This window comes from Garra rufa, chromosome 3 (genome assembly GCF_049309525.1).
Source record: "Garra rufa chromosome 3, GarRuf1.0, whole genome shotgun sequence".
Classification (NCBI taxonomy): domain Eukaryota; kingdom Metazoa; phylum Chordata; class Actinopteri; order Cypriniformes; family Cyprinidae; genus Garra; species Garra rufa.
The window spans coordinates 66,198,315-66,216,211 of record NC_133363.1 but is presented as its reverse complement, the minus strand read 5'-3'; the positions used below and the strand labels follow the sequence as shown (position 1 = coordinate 66,216,211).

The 17,897-nt window shown below is 39.6% G+C and overlaps 1 protein-coding gene across 8 annotated transcripts in view; it reads left to right on the top strand.

Moving 5' to 3' along the window:
* Nucleotides 1-17,897, top strand: part of nrxn2b (neurexin 2b) — a 537,859-nt gene that overhangs the window by 469,520 nt on the left and 50,442 nt on the right. For all 8 annotated transcript variants that reach the window (XM_073836530.1, XM_073836529.1, XM_073836528.1 and 5 more), the window contains one exon: nt 9,629-9,810. In XM_073836530.1, the coding sequence (XP_073692631.1) occupies nt 9,629-9,810 (182 nt within the window). The remainder of the gene's footprint in view (nt 1-9,628; nt 9,811-17,897) is intronic.

Below are 17,897 nucleotides of genomic sequence, written 5' to 3'. Positions count from 1 at the left end.
AAAAGAACAGCTTTTATTTGAAATAGAAGTCTCCTGTAACATTAGAACCGTCTTTACTGCCACTTCTGATCCGATTAATGCAGTAAAAGTACATTCTGACCGATCATCACACTGTAAAAAGTTTTCACCAGTTTCAACTTAAAAACTTAAGTTTAGCAGCTGCCTTAAGATTGTAAGTTAAATCAACTTAAGTCATTTACCCCCGGGTTCACAGACAAGGCTTAAGCCTAGTCCTAGACTAAAATGTGAGTCTGAGCTGTTTCAGCTGAAAGAAACGTGCACAAACTGATCTTAATATATATATCAGTCCCTTTGTTTTGTCTCAAGATGCACCCCAGTAATGTTTTTTCTAAGCATGTTTATAAAAATGACTGAAATGTCCTAATTGAACCATGGCCTAATCCTGGCTTTAGTCTAAGCCCTGTCTGTGAAACCAGGCCTTAAACTCACGAGTTATATCAACTCATTTTTATTGTAATAAGTTAAAATGACTTGTAGTTTTAAGATGATTTAACTTGAAAACTTAAGGCAGCTGCTGAACTTAGGTTTTTAAGTTAAATCTGGTGAAAGTGTAGGTGTTGATGTGTTTGTGACGGTCGTGAATGAAGTCAGTAAATTAAAGCAGGACTCGTGCAGCGATGCAGGAACAGATGTGAATGACAGGAGTGTTTCATACAAACAACCTGCAGCTCAGAGAACACCAGCACAATCTGAGTGTTTTCAGCAGTACATCACAGAACCAGCTACATGATGACAGGGATCAGAAAGAGCATCGTTTCAGCAGTTGTTCGAGTGGAAGTCAGCTGATCCGGGTGTTTGATTGACAGGTGTTTCTGTGCCGCACTGACACACGTGACACGTTACATAACACACAGAGATGCGATTGGGCGGCCCTAATGATGGATGAGAGAGAAGACGGTTAAACGCTCAGGAGACGCTCTGACTGTAGGAAAGAGAAGGAAACACGCAGAAAAAGAGCAATGAAGGAATAATGCAGGATGAGCTGCTGAGAGCAGGATAAACCGTGTTTCAGATGAATCCTGATTCTGCCGCTAACGGTGATGAGACTCGCCTCTGGATTCATCACATCCACACGGATCGTGACATTTAGGACGTGATCTGAACAGACGTCCGGCTGAATCTCTAATGATCATCTGAGCTGCAGCAGACACTCCTGATGTCTCTGACACGCCGCTGCTGTCCGTCACAAATGAAATCATGTTACATAAGGCTAGAAAATAATTATATTACTTATGATCATTAATAAAAACAAAAGAAAAATTACTATAATGTATTTGAGTATTTATAAAAAAAATTATATAATTTTATTTTTCATGACAACTTTAAAATTTAAAATTATCAGTCATATTTATGTCTACATTAATTACTTTTTCAAATGCCATTGAATACAGATATATATATATATATATATATAAAAATAAAAAATTTTTTTACTAAAGCTTAAAGGAGAAGTTCACTTCCAGAACAAAAATTCACAGATTATTGACTCACCCCTTGTCATCTAAGATGTTCATGTCTTTCTTTCTTCAGTCGTAAAGAAATTGTGATTTTTGAGGAAAACATTTCAGGAGTGTTCTTCATATAGTGGACTTCTATGGTGCCCCGAGTTTGAACTTCCAAAATGCAGTTTAAATGCAGCTTCAAAGGACTCTAAACGATCCCAGCCGAGGAAGAAGAGTCTTATCTAGCGAAACAATCGACTATTTTCTTTAAGAAAGAAACATTTATACACTTTATAACCTCAAATGTGCAAACATTTTGTGTGTATTCCGGTTCAAGACAGTTAGGGTATGTCAAAAAACTCTTATCACATTTTCTCCTCTAACTTCTAAATCAATTTTAAAAAGTGTATAAATATTAATTTATTTAAGAAAATAACTAATAATTTCGCTACATAAGAGCCTTCTTCCTCAGCTGGGATCGTTTAGAGTCCTTTGAAGCTGCATTTAAGCTGCATTTTGTAAGTTCAAACTCACGGACACCATAGAAGTCCACTATATGAAGAAAAATCCTGAAATGTTTTTCTCAAAAAACATAATTTCTTTATGACTGAAGAAAAAAATGCATAAACATCTTGGATGACAAGGGGTGAGTACATTATCTGTAAAATATATCTGTACAGCTTTTATTTTTTTTCAAGTAGCCAAAGTGACATTTTAAATTTTCTTTCAAAATTTTAATTTAATATTTGCATTTTATTTGAGCTTTATTTCAATTGCTGAATTTCTAATAGTTGTAGTTTTAGTTCAGCTGCTGATGTTGCTGAAGGTCCAGATGTGATCATGAAGAACCGTGAGACTCGACTGACCCGCCACTGGATGTCCAGCACATCGATCAAATCCCCAAAAACAACAGCGCCGCATCTCCATCGATCCCGCTAGTGCAGATGAAAGGCCTGCTCTCACTTAGGTCCTGCTGGTTGATTACGGCGTGTGTTTTGATGTCAGCGGCCGGTGCTCCTCACAGATCAGACAGACGTCCAGCGCTTCACCAGAACCCATCGATCGCTCTGCTTCAGGAAAGGTCACGGACCTGCGCTGCACCTCCATCGCGACGGGAAAACGGCATGTCCACACGCGTGTGATCTGTGTGTCTGACGCGTGAAGAGCACTTCTTTGATCAGGTTCTTGACTGAAATCCTCTCATTTGTTCAGTTCAGGTGCTGCTGCTTTCTGGGTTTATAGTGATGATCACATCTGAACTGACATTTGAAGAGACGTTTCAGCCACAAACCATCATTCTGTCATCATTCACTCTCCCTCGTGTGTTTCAAACCTCTGTGACTCTGCCGCTCAAAAGTTTGGGATCAGTAAGATTTTTAACGGTTTTAAAGACGCTCATCAAAGCTGCATTTATTTTAGCAAAAATACAGAAAAACTGTAATATTGTGAACTATTATTTCAGTTTAAATTTTTTCTATGTAAATATATTTTAAAATGTAATTTATTCTGTGATCAAAGCTGAATTTTAAGCATCATTACTCCAGTCTTCAGTGTCACATGATCCTTCAGAAATCAATCTAATATACTGATTTATTATTACTGTTGGAAACAGATGTGCTGCTTAATATTTTGTTGGAACCTGTGATTTTTTTTTTATTTTTCAGGATCCTTAAACAAATAAAAACTTGAAAAGAACAGTGTTTATTTTAAAATAGAAATCTTTTGTAACAATATAAACTACCATCTAATAGTTTGGGGTCAGTAATTTTTTTTTTTTTTTTTATAAAGAAATCATACTTTTATTCAGCAAGGATGTGTTAAATTGATTTAAAAAAAAAAGAAGAAATGCTGTTCTTTATAACCTTTTATTCATCAAGAATCCTGAAAAAAGGATCGCAGGTTCCAAAAAAATATTAAGCAACACAACTGTTTCCAACACCGAGAATAAAAGTAATTAAACGGCATACTATAATGATTTTTATAGAATCATGTGATGCTGAAAACTGAAGTAATGGCTGATAAAAATTCAGCATTGCATCACAGGAATGAATTCTATTTTAAAATAGCTGTTGATGTCCTTAAGAATATATATTTGTGCCAAAAACCATCTCAATACATTTTTACAGCTCCTCTTTTAGGAGCTCTGTCAAGAACAGGTCGATTTTGGCCCATCTAATTAATATTCATGAGCCTCTCTTCTGATTGGCCTGTTGTTTTCTGAGTGACGCACAGCCAGGCCAACCACAGGTAACTACTGTCATGTATGCTGTACCCTGCTGTGGCTTGTGATATCAGTCTATGTGTGATACTCACAGGATGTTTCAGAATGGTAATTAATGTTTTTTGTAAGCTACGATTGCAGTAAGCTATGTAACTATTGCTTTAGTAAAGCCTCTTTCACACTGTGCGTTGATTCTGGAAAATTGCCCGAAAGTTCCGGGAACGATCCCGAACCTAGTAACGTTGCTGGGATCAGTCCCGGAACGAGCGCTGTGTGAACAAAAGCCAGAACCAATGCAATAAAGGCTGTGTTGTAGAGATGATGCACGTTATCGTGCGACTCTTCACAACGAAAAAATATGTGAAAACTGACTATCGTTCTGCACTTTCACTTTAGTGCAACGTAGGCGTCGCATTACATGTCTTTACGGGATCTTTATGGGTTGTGTATTAAGCACGCACAGATTCTGGAAAATTACTTTGTGAATGAACCAAATCAAACAATTTCTGGAACAAATCATGGGACACATTATCCGTGTATTTTCCAGAATGGCTGAGTAGATCGGACGTCATATTTTTACGGAAGTCACAGCGCCTCGTGAAAAAGCACAGTTACTTTATGCAGGCTGTGTGCATTTTACTGTGGATTGACTGTTTTGAAACTCATATGGTAGTTACATAGCCCCTAGACCTTAGTTATCATGAAAAAAGCCAGGAAATTTCGGTTTTGACAATATGGGACCTTTAATATAGAACACCATTATTTTAAACTGTAATATTATTTCACAATATAACATTTTTTTTCTGTATTTTTGATCAAGTAAATGCAGCCTTGATTCCTTAAAAAGCAGCACTGCAGATATTTCTGAGATATTGTGATAAATGTTTGAGTGATTAGTTCATATAATCATAACAGTGTAATAATATAACAGTGGGGTCCAACAGTGAGTGTGTGAAGTGGTTCTGACGGTTCTTTTTTAGTCTCCAGACTGCTTGGGTGTTGTTGTTTTTATTTAGACCTGCAGTAACAGCAATTAAGAGTGTTAGAATCAAACACACGTTCATCTGACGGCTGTCTCTAGTGTCTCTGACTCATCCACTGATTAAACACAAACACACACACAATCAATACACTCTTCATTATCAGCCGCAGTCATTATAATTCATCACTGGACGCACAACAAATCAAAGCACATCCGTCACAATCTGATGGGGCTGTGTGGTTAAGGTCTGTAGATTTGACTTTTCCATTAGTTAAAGGGTCAAATGATGTTGCTAAAAAGAGCTTTATTTTGTTCAAAAAGCTTTATTTTTCACATATTGTATATTATTGTTGCTCCTCTCTGCTCCGCCTTTCTGAAACGCTTTGATTTTTACTAAACTCATCGTTGATGGAAACCCAAGTGTTCTCTGATTGGCCAGCTATCCGGTGCATTGTGATTGGCCAAATACCTCAAGTGTGTGATGGAAATGTTACGCCCCTTTACTATTCTGTTTCTCGGCGCGACGAGACAGAAACGATAAAACCCTTTATAAACGAGGCATTTGTTGCATCCAGTGGAGAAATAACTACTGCTTATAATGACTCATACTGTCTTTTTACGTGTTGCATTGTGTCGCGTCACATAAACATAACACCATGTCTGTATTTGTGATCGTAGAATGAAAAACAACAAGCGCTACTCTACACTGATCAAAACTCACGTTTGAAAAGTCACTACTGAATTCTTTAAATATGAAAACGTACTTACAGGCTGCGAGTCAGAAGCACAGACTGTCCTTGCAACACTGGAATTGCCCCACTTTATAGCCTTAACCCTTTGTGTACAGCTGGCATTGTAAGCTGGTCTCTCAGGTTCAGGAAACAGTCCTCCGTTAAATGCGCATCACACACTCCAATGTTTGCGTTGTACTGTTCTGGAATTTCTAGTTGTGTCCTCATTTGGAAGGCCAAACAAAGTACTTTTGCTTTGGCAATGAAACACACTGCGTCTCCACAACATGCGGCTGCAACACTACTACAGCTGGTAAAAGTTAGGCCTTCTTTCTTTCCATATACATATGGGTGGTGTTACGCTAATCTACTCACGCCGTGACGTGGACCACTGGAGGACTGTTTAAACGAGCCGTTTTAGGGAGGTGTGGCTGAGTCCTAACTTTTATAATAAATATCTCTTTGGTTTTTGAGACTTTAAGCTTTGCAACTTTACAGATCTTATCTATGCACAAACAGCTTGGAACACTCCAAAGACAAAGGAAAACAAGAAACTGCATCATATGACCTCTTTAAAGGGGTCATTGGATGCAAAACTCACTTTTTCATGTTGTGTGAACATTAATGTGTGTTGTCAGTTTGTGAACACAACCACCCTACAATGATAAAAATACACCCAGTGGTGTTTGTTTAATCTTTAAAAGTAATATCCCCTTTTTAAAATCAGGTCATTCTCAGCTTCTTGTGGGTGTGACGACACACATACAGAGGCCACTCCCACGATAGTTGATTGACATGAGCATCTTACCTTAGCCCCGCCCTCACCGAGCTGAAACAGTCCGACTCCGATTGCCATTGTGTGACTCAGGAGCAGAGGAAGACTCTAATTGAGCGATTGAGGTGTTCTGTTGTTGGATGTAATCATGAACACAGCAGTCGTCATTTACTCCAGACATCTGAGCCGCTGAAGACGCAGAGAATAACATTACTTTCGTTTTTAAAAGGAAAGCACTGATCCCGATCTACATATGCGTCTGTGTTCGTGTGAATCGTTCCTGATGCAGCTTCACCCACAGCAGAAGTCAGGATAAGGGTCTTTTATGCATCTTTGCAAACGACCTTTCTTAATAATGTGCTTGTTGGCAATTGTCGCGGCTAAAGTAAACATTACGGCTCATCATCCCACATCATAGAGGGGCGGGGCGAGCAGAGCTCATTAGCATTTAAAGGTACATGCAATGAAACAAGTTGATTTTTTGCAAAGCTGATTTTGACAAAGTAAAAGGGTGTTTTATTACACTACTATTAAGAATTTTTTTTACCAAAGTATATTATAGACTTTTCATTAAGACCCTAAAGAATCATATCAACTTGTAGAAAATGGACATCCGATGACTTCTTTAATCAAGTTAATTGAGATGGGTTAGAGTCGGTGTGCTGATCTGAAGACGTGCACTGCAGTATGGTTACATTATGTAGATGATGTGTGTTCTGGTGCATCTCTTATGTGTGCCAGTTTATCAGATTGATCTGCGTTGGTCTGCATTACTTTTGTGAGGTTTATGAGGATCAGTGATTCCAGATCTGAGCTTCAGCCGCTGCTCTTCAGGACTGTGTGTTTGCATTGAACATCGAGCTACTAAACACAACCTGAGCTCAAGTGATCAGTAATAAACTACTATTGTTCATTCAAACAGTGATTTCAGAACTGACAGCATGACATTCTCAAACACACACGAGTTCATTCACTCAGATGCATGTTTGTCTGTCAGTCAGTGATCATTTCTCCAGGGAGGTGTGTGTTTGTGAGTGAGAATGAGTTGAGCACAATGAAGCTGCGGTGGAAGTGCATCCCTGCGGTTCGCTCTCATTTCAGTCACGCTTCATATTCATGAGGAGCAGGAGTGAGATTGGAGGGATAGAGAGAAAGAGACTCTCAACATGTCTCCTCTCGTTCCCGGCAGCCATTTTACACTCTCTCTTTGTTTTTGCATTTGGAGAATGGGTTTGCGTGACGTCGCTTCACGATGAAAGGAAACTGCATCTGGCTTCTTCTAAAACAATTCAGTCCTGCCTTCCTCCCTCCGCTCTCCTCCTCCTCGCTCTGTTTCCCGTGAGGCTCTCGTGTCTCTCTGATGTTTTTTTTTTCCTCTGATAATTAGTGGGTTGCCAGATACTACAACCGGCAGCACGAGCGTGAAGCGGCTTTAGCCCGAGGGAAGCGATGGAGTCTGGGCTCTGAATCGGTTGTAAACGGCTGCTGGTTTCTGAACGGCTGGGCCGTGACGGCGTTTCTCGGCCAGGCTGTAATTGCGGAGGTGTGGCTGATGTTCTGTTGCCCACGAGTCACACGAGAGGCTTTTTAATTCGCTTTTTTGTTCTTCCAGGTTGAATTATTAGTGCTTAAACTCGCTGACATTCTCAAGCGCTTCTCATCTTCACACATTCTGCTTTTCAGAAGGAAATGGTCAGAAGTGTTAGACAGGGTTATTGCTCAGAACAAGCACTAATCCCTTTCCAGCAGCTCAAACACTGAGAACAGAGAAGCCAAGGTCGTGGGTTTGATTCCTAAGGAATGCATGAGTTCAATGCCAAACGCACACCTTCAGTGCCATTCAAAGCATTTTGATTAAAGAGTCAACCTAATGCATTCATATAAACTTGACTGCAGAAAGTGATCATTTTTACATTTTGAAAGATTTCTGCTCCCAATTGATTTAATCAAAAATACAGTAAGAACACTGAAATATGATTCACATGGAAAACTGTTCAACTGTAATTGATTGCTGTGATGCAAGGCCGAATTTGTCAGCATCATTGTCTTAAGTGCCACACGATCCTTCAGAAATCAGTCTAATAATTGCTGCTCAAGAAACATGTACACTACCGGTCAAAAGTTTGGGGTCAGTAAATTTTTATTCTTCTTCTTTTTTTTTGAAAGAAATTAATACTTTTATTCACCAAGGGTGTGTTAAATTGATAAAAAGTGATAGCAAATACTTACATTGTTAGAAAATATTTATATTTTGAATAAATGCTGTTCATTTGAGCTTTTTATTCATCAAAGAATCCTGAAAAAAATATCACAATTTCTAAATAAATACTTTGCAGGGCAACTGTTGCAATATATAATCCAATATAGATCCAATATAGATCATTCTAATAATACATCAGTATATTAGAATGATTTCTGAAGGATCATGTGACACTGAAGACTGGAGTAACAGCTGATAAAAATTCAGCTTTGCATCACAGGAATAAATTATATTTTAAAGTACATTACAATAGAAACCATTATTTTATATTGTAAGAACATTTCGCAATATTACAGTTTTTTTCTATATTTGTGATTAAATAAATGCAGCACTGATGAGCATAAGAAACTTTCTTTAAAAACGTTACAACTCTTACTGACCCCAAACTTTTGACCGGTGGTGTATGATTATTATCAATGTTGAAAATGTTGAAAAATGGACATGCATTTTTTTTCAGGATTCACAGATGAATAGAAAGTTCAAAAGAACAGTCAAAAATATGCAAAAATATAAATGAGCTCAAACTGCACATTTTGTTGCAGCATATTTGCATAAACTTTCTAGATTTTTCTTCTAAATAATTAGCGTCATTATATATTTTGTCAACAGCATGTTTTAAAGAAAAGCGTTTAATTATCATCTTAGGGAATCTTTTTTGTTTCCTCTTTACTGAGAAATGAAAAGCCCTAAGCTCATTCCATCATGTTTGTTTGTGTGTGTGTGTGTGTGTGTGTGTGTGTGTGTGTGTGTGTGTGTGTGTGTGTGTGTGTGTGTGTGTGTGTGTGTGTGTGTGTGTGTGTGCTGGATGTTTGTGCAGAGATGTGTTTCCAGCTCTTCTTTGGCTGCATGATCTGCTTGTTGTATGAAGTCAGTCTTGAGCTCTGATGAAGGTCCATTAGGCCTCTGTTCTCAGGTGCTGATTGGCACTCGATCTCAGACCTGCAGAGCCAAGCGTTTGGAAAGTCTCTCGAACACAATCAGTCATGAGCGTCCGTTCACACACACGACTGAAGCAGATGGAAGCGCACATGAGCTCAGCGGCGCCTCATTACAGCAGAGAGCTGACGCCTGAGCAGAGATGCAGTGACCTTCATCTGACAGACAGTCACACGCGCTGATCTTTAGCTGCTCTCTCAAACGTTCTGCCAGTGTTTTTATCTGCTCACTGATTGTGTGTTTGTGTCTGTCTGTTTCAGCTGGGACTACCTACATCTTCGGCCGTGGAGGAGCCCTCATCACGTACACGTGGCCCCCGAACGACCGGCCGAGCACGCGGGCAGACCGGCTGGCCGTGGGCTTCAGCACTCAGCTGAAGGAGGCTGTTCTAGTGCGGGTGGAGAGCGCCAAGGGTCTCGGGGACTATCTGGAGCTTCACATAGTAAGAGCCATACCTGGGGACCGGAGGGGGTGGGGATGACAGAGGGGGTGTGGCACTTAATAGAGGAGCAGCCTAAATGGATTGGCTGGGGTATGTTTGGGGGCGGGGCTTACAGTGACTGGTGTGTGTGTGTGTGTGTGTGTGTGTGTGTGTGTGTGTGTGTGTGTGTGTGTGTGTGTTTGAGGGCAGGGCTTACACTGACTGGTGTGTTTGAGGGCGGGGCTTACAGTGACTGGTGTGTTTGAGGGCGGGGCTTACAGTGACTGGTGTGTTCAACTTGAAGCACGGCTACAGACGGCAGTCAATGTGATTAGCCAGTTGGGGGTGGAGTTGAAAACTCTGTTAGGGTGGGACTTACAGTGAATGATGTATGTTTGAGGGCGGAGCTTACAGTAACTTGTTCATATTAGAGGGTGGGGCTTACAGTGACTGCTGTATATTTAGGGAGTGGCTTAAAGTTAAATTATTATATTAGAGGGTGGGACTTACAGTGAATGGAGTATGATTGCGGGCGGGGCTTACAGTGACTTGTTCCTTTTTTAGGGTGGGGCTTACTGTAAGTGGTGTATGTTTGAGGGCGGGGCTTACAGTGACTTGTTCATATTAGAGGGTGGGACTTACAGTGACTGGTGTATATTTAGGGAGTGGCTTAAAGTGAAATGATTATATTAGAGGGTGGGACTTACAGTGAATGGAGTATGTTTGAGGGCGGGGCTTACAGTGACTTGTTCATATTAGAGGGCGGGGCTTACCGGAAGTGGTGTATGTTTGAGGACGGAACTTACAGTGACTTGTTCATATTAGAGTACGGGGCTTACCGTAAGTGGTGTATGTTTGAAGGTGGGGCTTACAGTGACTTGTTCATTTTTGAGGGCGGAGCTTACAGTGACTTGTTCATATTAGAGGGCGGGGCTTACCGTAAGTGGTGTATGTTTGAGGACGGAACTTACAGTGACTTGTTCATATTAGAGGGCGGGGCTTATAGTGGCTTGTTCATATTAGAGGGCGGGGCTTACTAGAATGGAGTATGTTTGAGGGTGGAGCTTACAGTGACTTATTCATATTAGAGGGCGGGGCTTACCGTAAGTGGTGTATGTTTGGGGGTGGAGCTTACAGTGACTTATTCATATTAGAGGGCGGGGCTTACCGTAAATGGTGTATATTTGAGGGCGGAACTTACAGTGACTTATTCATATTAGAGGGCGGGGCTTACCGTAAGTGGTGTGTGTTTGAAGGCGGGGCTTACAGTGACTTGTTCATTTTTGAGGGCGGTGCTTACAGTGACTTGTTCATATTAGAGGGCGGGGCTTACCGTAAGTGGTGTATGTTTGAGGACGGAACTTACAGTGACTTGTTCATATTAGAGGGCGGGGCTTACTAGAATGGAGTATGTTTGAGGGTGGAGCTTACAGTGACTTATTCATATTAGAGGGCGGGGCTTACCGTAAGTGGTGTATGTTTGGGGGTGGAGCTTACAGTGACTTATTCATATTAGAGGGCGGGGCTTACCGTAAGTGGTGTATATTTGAGGGCGGAACTTACAGTGACTTATTCATATTAGAGGGCGGGGCTTACCATAAGTGGTGTAAGTTTGAGGGCAGAACTTACAGTGACTTGTTCATATTAGAGGGCGGGGTTTACAGTGAACAGTGGTTGTTTGAGGGTGGAGCTTAGAGTGACTTGTTCATATTAGAGGGCGGGGCTTACAGTGAATGGTGTATATTTGTACTTACAGGTACAGAATCAGGTGATGTTGGTACACTCTAAAACAGGAGCTGAATTTTGTAGGATGGTAGATCTCCAGGAACAGGGTTGGGCACCCCTGCTCTAAAAAATGCTGGGTTGCTTCAACCCAACTTTGGGTCAAATTTTGACTAACCCAACATTAAATTTTTAACTCAAAAGCTGGGTTAGTCCATATTTGATCCAAAGTTGGGTTGAAACAACCCAATGTTTATCAGAGTGTAGGTTGAGGTCTTTTGAGTCTGTGAGAGGAGTTGTCTGAGCTCTACATGTCTGGTTTCATTCTGATGTCTTATAGGCGGATTGGACAGCGTGTGGGAGGATTTTAACCTGAATAAGTACAAACACCTGCTCTTTTCACTCAGTGCTGATATAAAGCTGGAGCAGTAAGGGGAAGCGGGAAATGACATGTGTGCTCATAGATATACATACGTACTCCATCTGTAAACAAGTGGGGCTTCTGGGTAAACATGCAGCTTTTATTCACCGCAAAATACTTTGTTAACTCAAACCTCTCCAGTGTATTAGTAGTTTTGTTTAAAAAAGAGGAAGCAAAAATGAATTTCAAATACACACCATGGACTGAAATGAATGCAAAACAATAGCAGCTGCAATGGCAGATGGATATGAGTGAGTGTGTTCTCTTGAAGACCGTATTGTGTAAATCTGGTATAATTGGACACAAACATTGGAATGGCTATCTAGCTATCTTTCTATCAGTGAGGTAGATATTTGTGTCTGTGTCTCTTCATTAGTATATAGATGGCTTCATTAGATGGCCTGTTTCTCATCTAGATTTCTGTGGAGCTTCAGTTTGTTCCTCCAATATTCACCCCAAATCACCAGCCCGTCTCTCTCTCTGAGATCAATTACTAACGGGTTTTCTTGGTCTCTGCAGTAATTGTCTCTCAGAGTGAGATGAAGGACAGATGGAGGCTGTCAGGCTGTTGTTGACCCTCACTCTCTGTTCACCATCGCTGCTTTCTCCTGTGTTTGTGTGTGATAAAGACCTTGGCTTGTGGGCTGTTTGTGTGTGTTTTCCTGGTCTGATAAAGTCTGTATTGTGGTGTGTGTGTCGGCAGTAGGGTGTTTGTGAAGGTGTGCGGTGATTAATCTGTGTGTTGGTGTCTGGAGGGGACGGCAATTAATTTTACCCTGCGTGGGAGGAAACTCTTTCAGCCCTCAAGACACACACACACACACACACACACACACACACACACACACACACACACTGTGTTCCAGAGTTTGAGTTTCAGAAACGAGGGCATAAAAGTGAAGCAGGTCAGATTCTCAGAGTTTTATATTCTATTAGTTACAACAAGCCTTGATTCAATAACCGCTGAGAGATATTCATTCATGTTTTTAACATAAACATGCTTTGTTTTGTTGAATATCTCTTGATGAATTCATCATCTTTTGTGGTTGTGAATCTGGAGTCAGTGCTGGTAAACAGCAATCCTGAGGAGGAGCAGCACCTTTTGCTGTCTGTAGTCTGTGATATCTCTTGTTTATTATACGCTGTATTCGTGATCAGAACTTGATTTGGTGGTCGATGTGGATGGGTTTGGGTTTGTAGGAAGCGTCCGGAGCGCTGACACTCACTCACGGGTGATGAACGGCCCGCGCCGCTGCTCCTGGGTGGGCCGTTCGCTGCAGATACGCTCCATTAATCTCAGACTGACGCTTCTGTGCTGGAGGTCACTTACTAGTGAGCATCCGGGCATCTCTGCAATCTTTCTCAAGTCAATTAGAACGGAGCCTTACTGCGTTTCTGTCTGAATGCAGGATGATCTTCTCACTGATAGGATGTTACAGTCGGTTCTGGGAGTACAATCATGTTCATTTTCTCTAGAGGAACTGATTTTTAATGATAGCTTATAAACCTTTAAAGACAGACCTGCTGTGAAGTACGCATTGGTAATGGATTGATAAAGTCATAAAGCTGCATTATTTTAACGTCTTATTTAAATCATGTTGGTGAAGAAGTACATTACCCATGATTTTGCTCAGAAGCCCCACTGATCCAGAGAACTCTTTAGTCTGATTGTAATTCTGACTGTACTCTTAGTCTGATTGTAATCTGTGTAATATGACTACTTCAAATAATGATGTGACACCAAATTATCATGTTCACCCCAATATAACAGTTCTATCACTATTTGCTCACTGAAGTCTTCGGACCTTCTTTCGTCTTTGAGCACAAATGGAGAAGTTTTAAGGAATGTCCTGCTCATGCACTTTCCGTGTTTTTTCTGCTATGCAGTAGAAGGAGCTGTTATGCGTCTTCTTAAAGAATACAGAACATCTGAACCAAAACAGTGAAGAAGAGCAGAAACAAGTGATCTTGTATGTAAGAAGATGCATATGTAAAATAGTGCAATCGTCAAACATTAAACAGGATATAAATTAAAGCTGCTTAACGTTACAGAATGAAAGTGCTATAAGAGCATATTGCATGTTCAGGGGTCCGTTCTTCGTACCTCGCTTACTACATCCAAGATCAAATCATCGCGCTAACTATGAGCTGGCTATTCCGGTTCTCCGAACGCACCTGTTGTTGATGATTAGTTTAGCTGGATGAAGTAATCTGAGATCACTGGGTGGCTTAAAAGGGGCTACGTATCGATAGTAGAAACATTGATCGGCAACTCTTTGATTGGTCGGCGAACATGTCGAAGGAGTGCGCTCAGTATTTTTCTGCAGCAGAGCAAGAACTCTTGATTGAGGGATTTCAGGAGTTTCAGAGTTTAATTAAAATGCAAGGGAAAACTGCAAAGGCTGGAAAAGCAAGGAGAGAGGGCTGGCAAAAAGTAGTGAACAAATTAAATGCGTTAATGCTGCCCATGTTAGATGTTTTTTCCTTGATATGTTATTTTATTTATATTTTTATTTTTTTATACACTACCGTTCAAAAGTTTGGGGTCAGTAAGACTTGTAATAGTCTTTAAAGAAGTCTCTTCTGCTCATCAAGGCTGCATTTAATTGATTAAAAATACAGAAAAAAACAGTAATATTGCAAAATGTTTTTACAATATAAAATAATGTTTTTTATTTGAACATACTTTAAAATAGAATTTATTCCTGTGATGAAAAGCTGCATTTTGATCAGCTGTTACTGCAGTCTTCAGTGTCACATGATCCTTCAGAAATCATTCTAATATACTGATTTATTATCAGAATGATCAATGTTGGAGAATATCAACAGTTGTGCTGACAAATAGTTTTTGGAACCTGTGATTTTTTTTTTCCAGGATTCTTTCATGAATAACAAGTTTAAAAAGTACAGTGTTTATTCAATATATATATATATATATATAACAATGTAAATTATTTATTATTAACTTTTAAGAAATTTTTAATTATTAACTTAATACATCCTTGGTGAATAAAAGTATTAATTTCTTTAAAAAAAAAAAAAAATAATAAAAATGTACTGACCCCAAACTTTTGAACGGTAGTGTACATATATATGTACACTTTCTACACTTTCTTGCAAGATACTTTTCTTTTCCCACTTGAGTCAGTCTGCGTCAGTCGTGCTCTTTAACCAATCAGATGTGACCTCGCCATTTCAACCAATCATAACCCTCCAGGAGCGCAGCCTAAATCCTGTTTAAGCTTACGGACCTGATGCTATGACAGCAAGTCCGAGATGCGCATCGAAGAACGAAACTATCCAAGATCAGGACAAATCCACAGCAATCAAATCCAGCTAACTGAGTTAGCGACGTACGAAGAACGGACCCCAGATTAGGGGTGTGCGATATTGACAGAAATGAACAATGGGATTTTATCAGATAATTAGATAATATTTTGCAGAGTGTTCATAGCAGGGATAAAAATGAATCTTTTCCAATGAGTTTAAATAGATTTTTACATTTGATCTGCAATTTTACCTTTACAAAGCCAAATTCTTACTTTGAATCAGTCAGTTAGACTAATAAGACATTTTTGGGATGTTGCCAGGCAGTGGAAATCTGTATCAACAAAATTCATCTTTGCAATGCAGAGGACACACAGAGCTGCATCTGAAGTGGCATTTAGATGCATTTACACACTATTTATTTCAACTCAGAGGGACATGAATTAATTTAACCTGCAGTTACAAGTGCATAATGTTTTGATATTTTAATTTAAACAAAAATGTTGAATACTGAAATTTCAGATTATTTAAAAAAAAATGAAGAGTTAATTTAAATGTGAAATTACAACTGCCAGTAGGTGGCAGCAAGTCACTGTTAATTGATCTGAATTGCGATTGAGCTGAATTTATACAGTTGATTTATTCAGGAACGAAACACTGTCATTTTACTCAGAGACACAAAACAGTTCTGTGGCTGCGTTTGGAATGCTTTTTGTTGGCGAAATAGATCAAAAACAGGCAATAAGGTGTTTAAAATGTACGTCTCTTAATATTAACTTCTTGATTATTGAACTGTTCTATGAAACCATCATCACATTTGTAATCATGCCGTTTTTGGAGGTGAAAACTGGCACTCTTTGTATATGAAATTATATAAATATATAAATTTTCGTTTCACTATATCTCGAATTTTGTGATCATTCTAAATGCATTTTAATAGACTAAATCATACATTGAAAGAACACAGTGTAAATGTGCACATGCACTAATCTAACCGACTAAATTTGATGTATGCATGCACTTTAGGTGTGTTTTGTTTGGTTTTTGTGATATACTCCATAATCTCAAATCCCACATCATTAAAACAACAAATGCAATTATCACAGACGATATATATCGCACACCCCTACTTCTGATATTCATACAAAATGTTTGTTTCTGAACTCTTCTCTAGATCATGGCCTTAACGCAAGTCTGTCACTGAGCTCTACAGGCAGTTATCTTGGTTTTTGCTCTGATCTGCATTTTCAGCTGTTAGACCTTTTCTGAGAGGTGTGTGTCTTTCTAAATCAGACTCATTCAAATGAATTTGCCACAGTTTAACTCCACTCCAAGTGTAGGAACATCTAGAAGCAATATGATGCTCCTGAGATAAATTTCCAGTGTCCCAGAAAAGGGTATGAATACTTATGCAGCGGGATCTTTTCAGTTTTTTATTTTTAATAAATTTGCACAAATGTTAAAAACCTATTTTTTGCTTTGCCATTATGGAGTAGGGAGTGTAGATTGATGTGGGGAAAAAAAGTAATTTAAAGCAGTTTAACATAAGGCAGCAACATAACAAAATGTGAAAAAAATGAAGGGGTATGAATACTTTCGCAAGGCACTGTAAGTAACATTTGCACCTATACATCTTCTAACTCTCATTGGAGTATTAGTAGAGTATTAGTAGACTGGCAGAGTTAGGATTACAGTAAGTTGACTTGTACTTGCAAAGTTACTTATAGACAGTAGATCATCTGTTTGGAGACCATCACAAGACTAAGTAGACAGTCTATTAATACTCTAATAAGAGTTTGTTGACATGTAGGTGCAACATTACATATCGTCAACAGAATCTTCAAAAGGGACCATCAAAATAAATGTGTTACCAAAATATTCTGTGTGCCATTAAACTTTAATTTGAAATTATCAAAAATGCTGGTGGCATCTGGCAACTTCTCTAAAAAAAAACACGAGTGCGAGTGCCACTTTCATGCTTCGAAAAATTATGCAAAAGTATAATATAATCCTGTGTGACTCATGCCATATACTCCAGGTGTTCTGAAAGCTTATGATATGCTTTGCTCTAATAAAATTCTTATTTGGCAAATGTTCTGACCTTCACTGCTGCTCTCCTTCAGAACATTTGGAATAGTGTGTGGTTTTATGGCAGTTTAGCATCCCTTTTCAAAACTAAAAGCAGGTCATTTTACATAAAAAAGGTCGTGCAGTTTTCAATCAATAGCAGGTGAAGGATGACCGTCTCACCGTTGTTGCTCACGTCTGTCTGATAGAGCTGTGTTCATCTACTGTAGTTCTCCACCTGTCTGTCTGTCTGTCCTCATGTGAGAAATGAAGGTTTGAGCTGAATGATCTGTAACACACTCACACACACACACACACACACACACACACACACACACACACACACACTCACACACACACACACACACACACACACACACACACACACACACACACACACTCACACACTCACACACACACACACACACACACACACACACACACACACACACACACACACACACACACACACACACACTCACACACTCACACACACACACACACACACACACACACACACACACACTCACACACTCACACACACACACACACACACACACACACTCACACACTCACACACACACTCACACACACACACACACACACACACACACACACACACACACACACA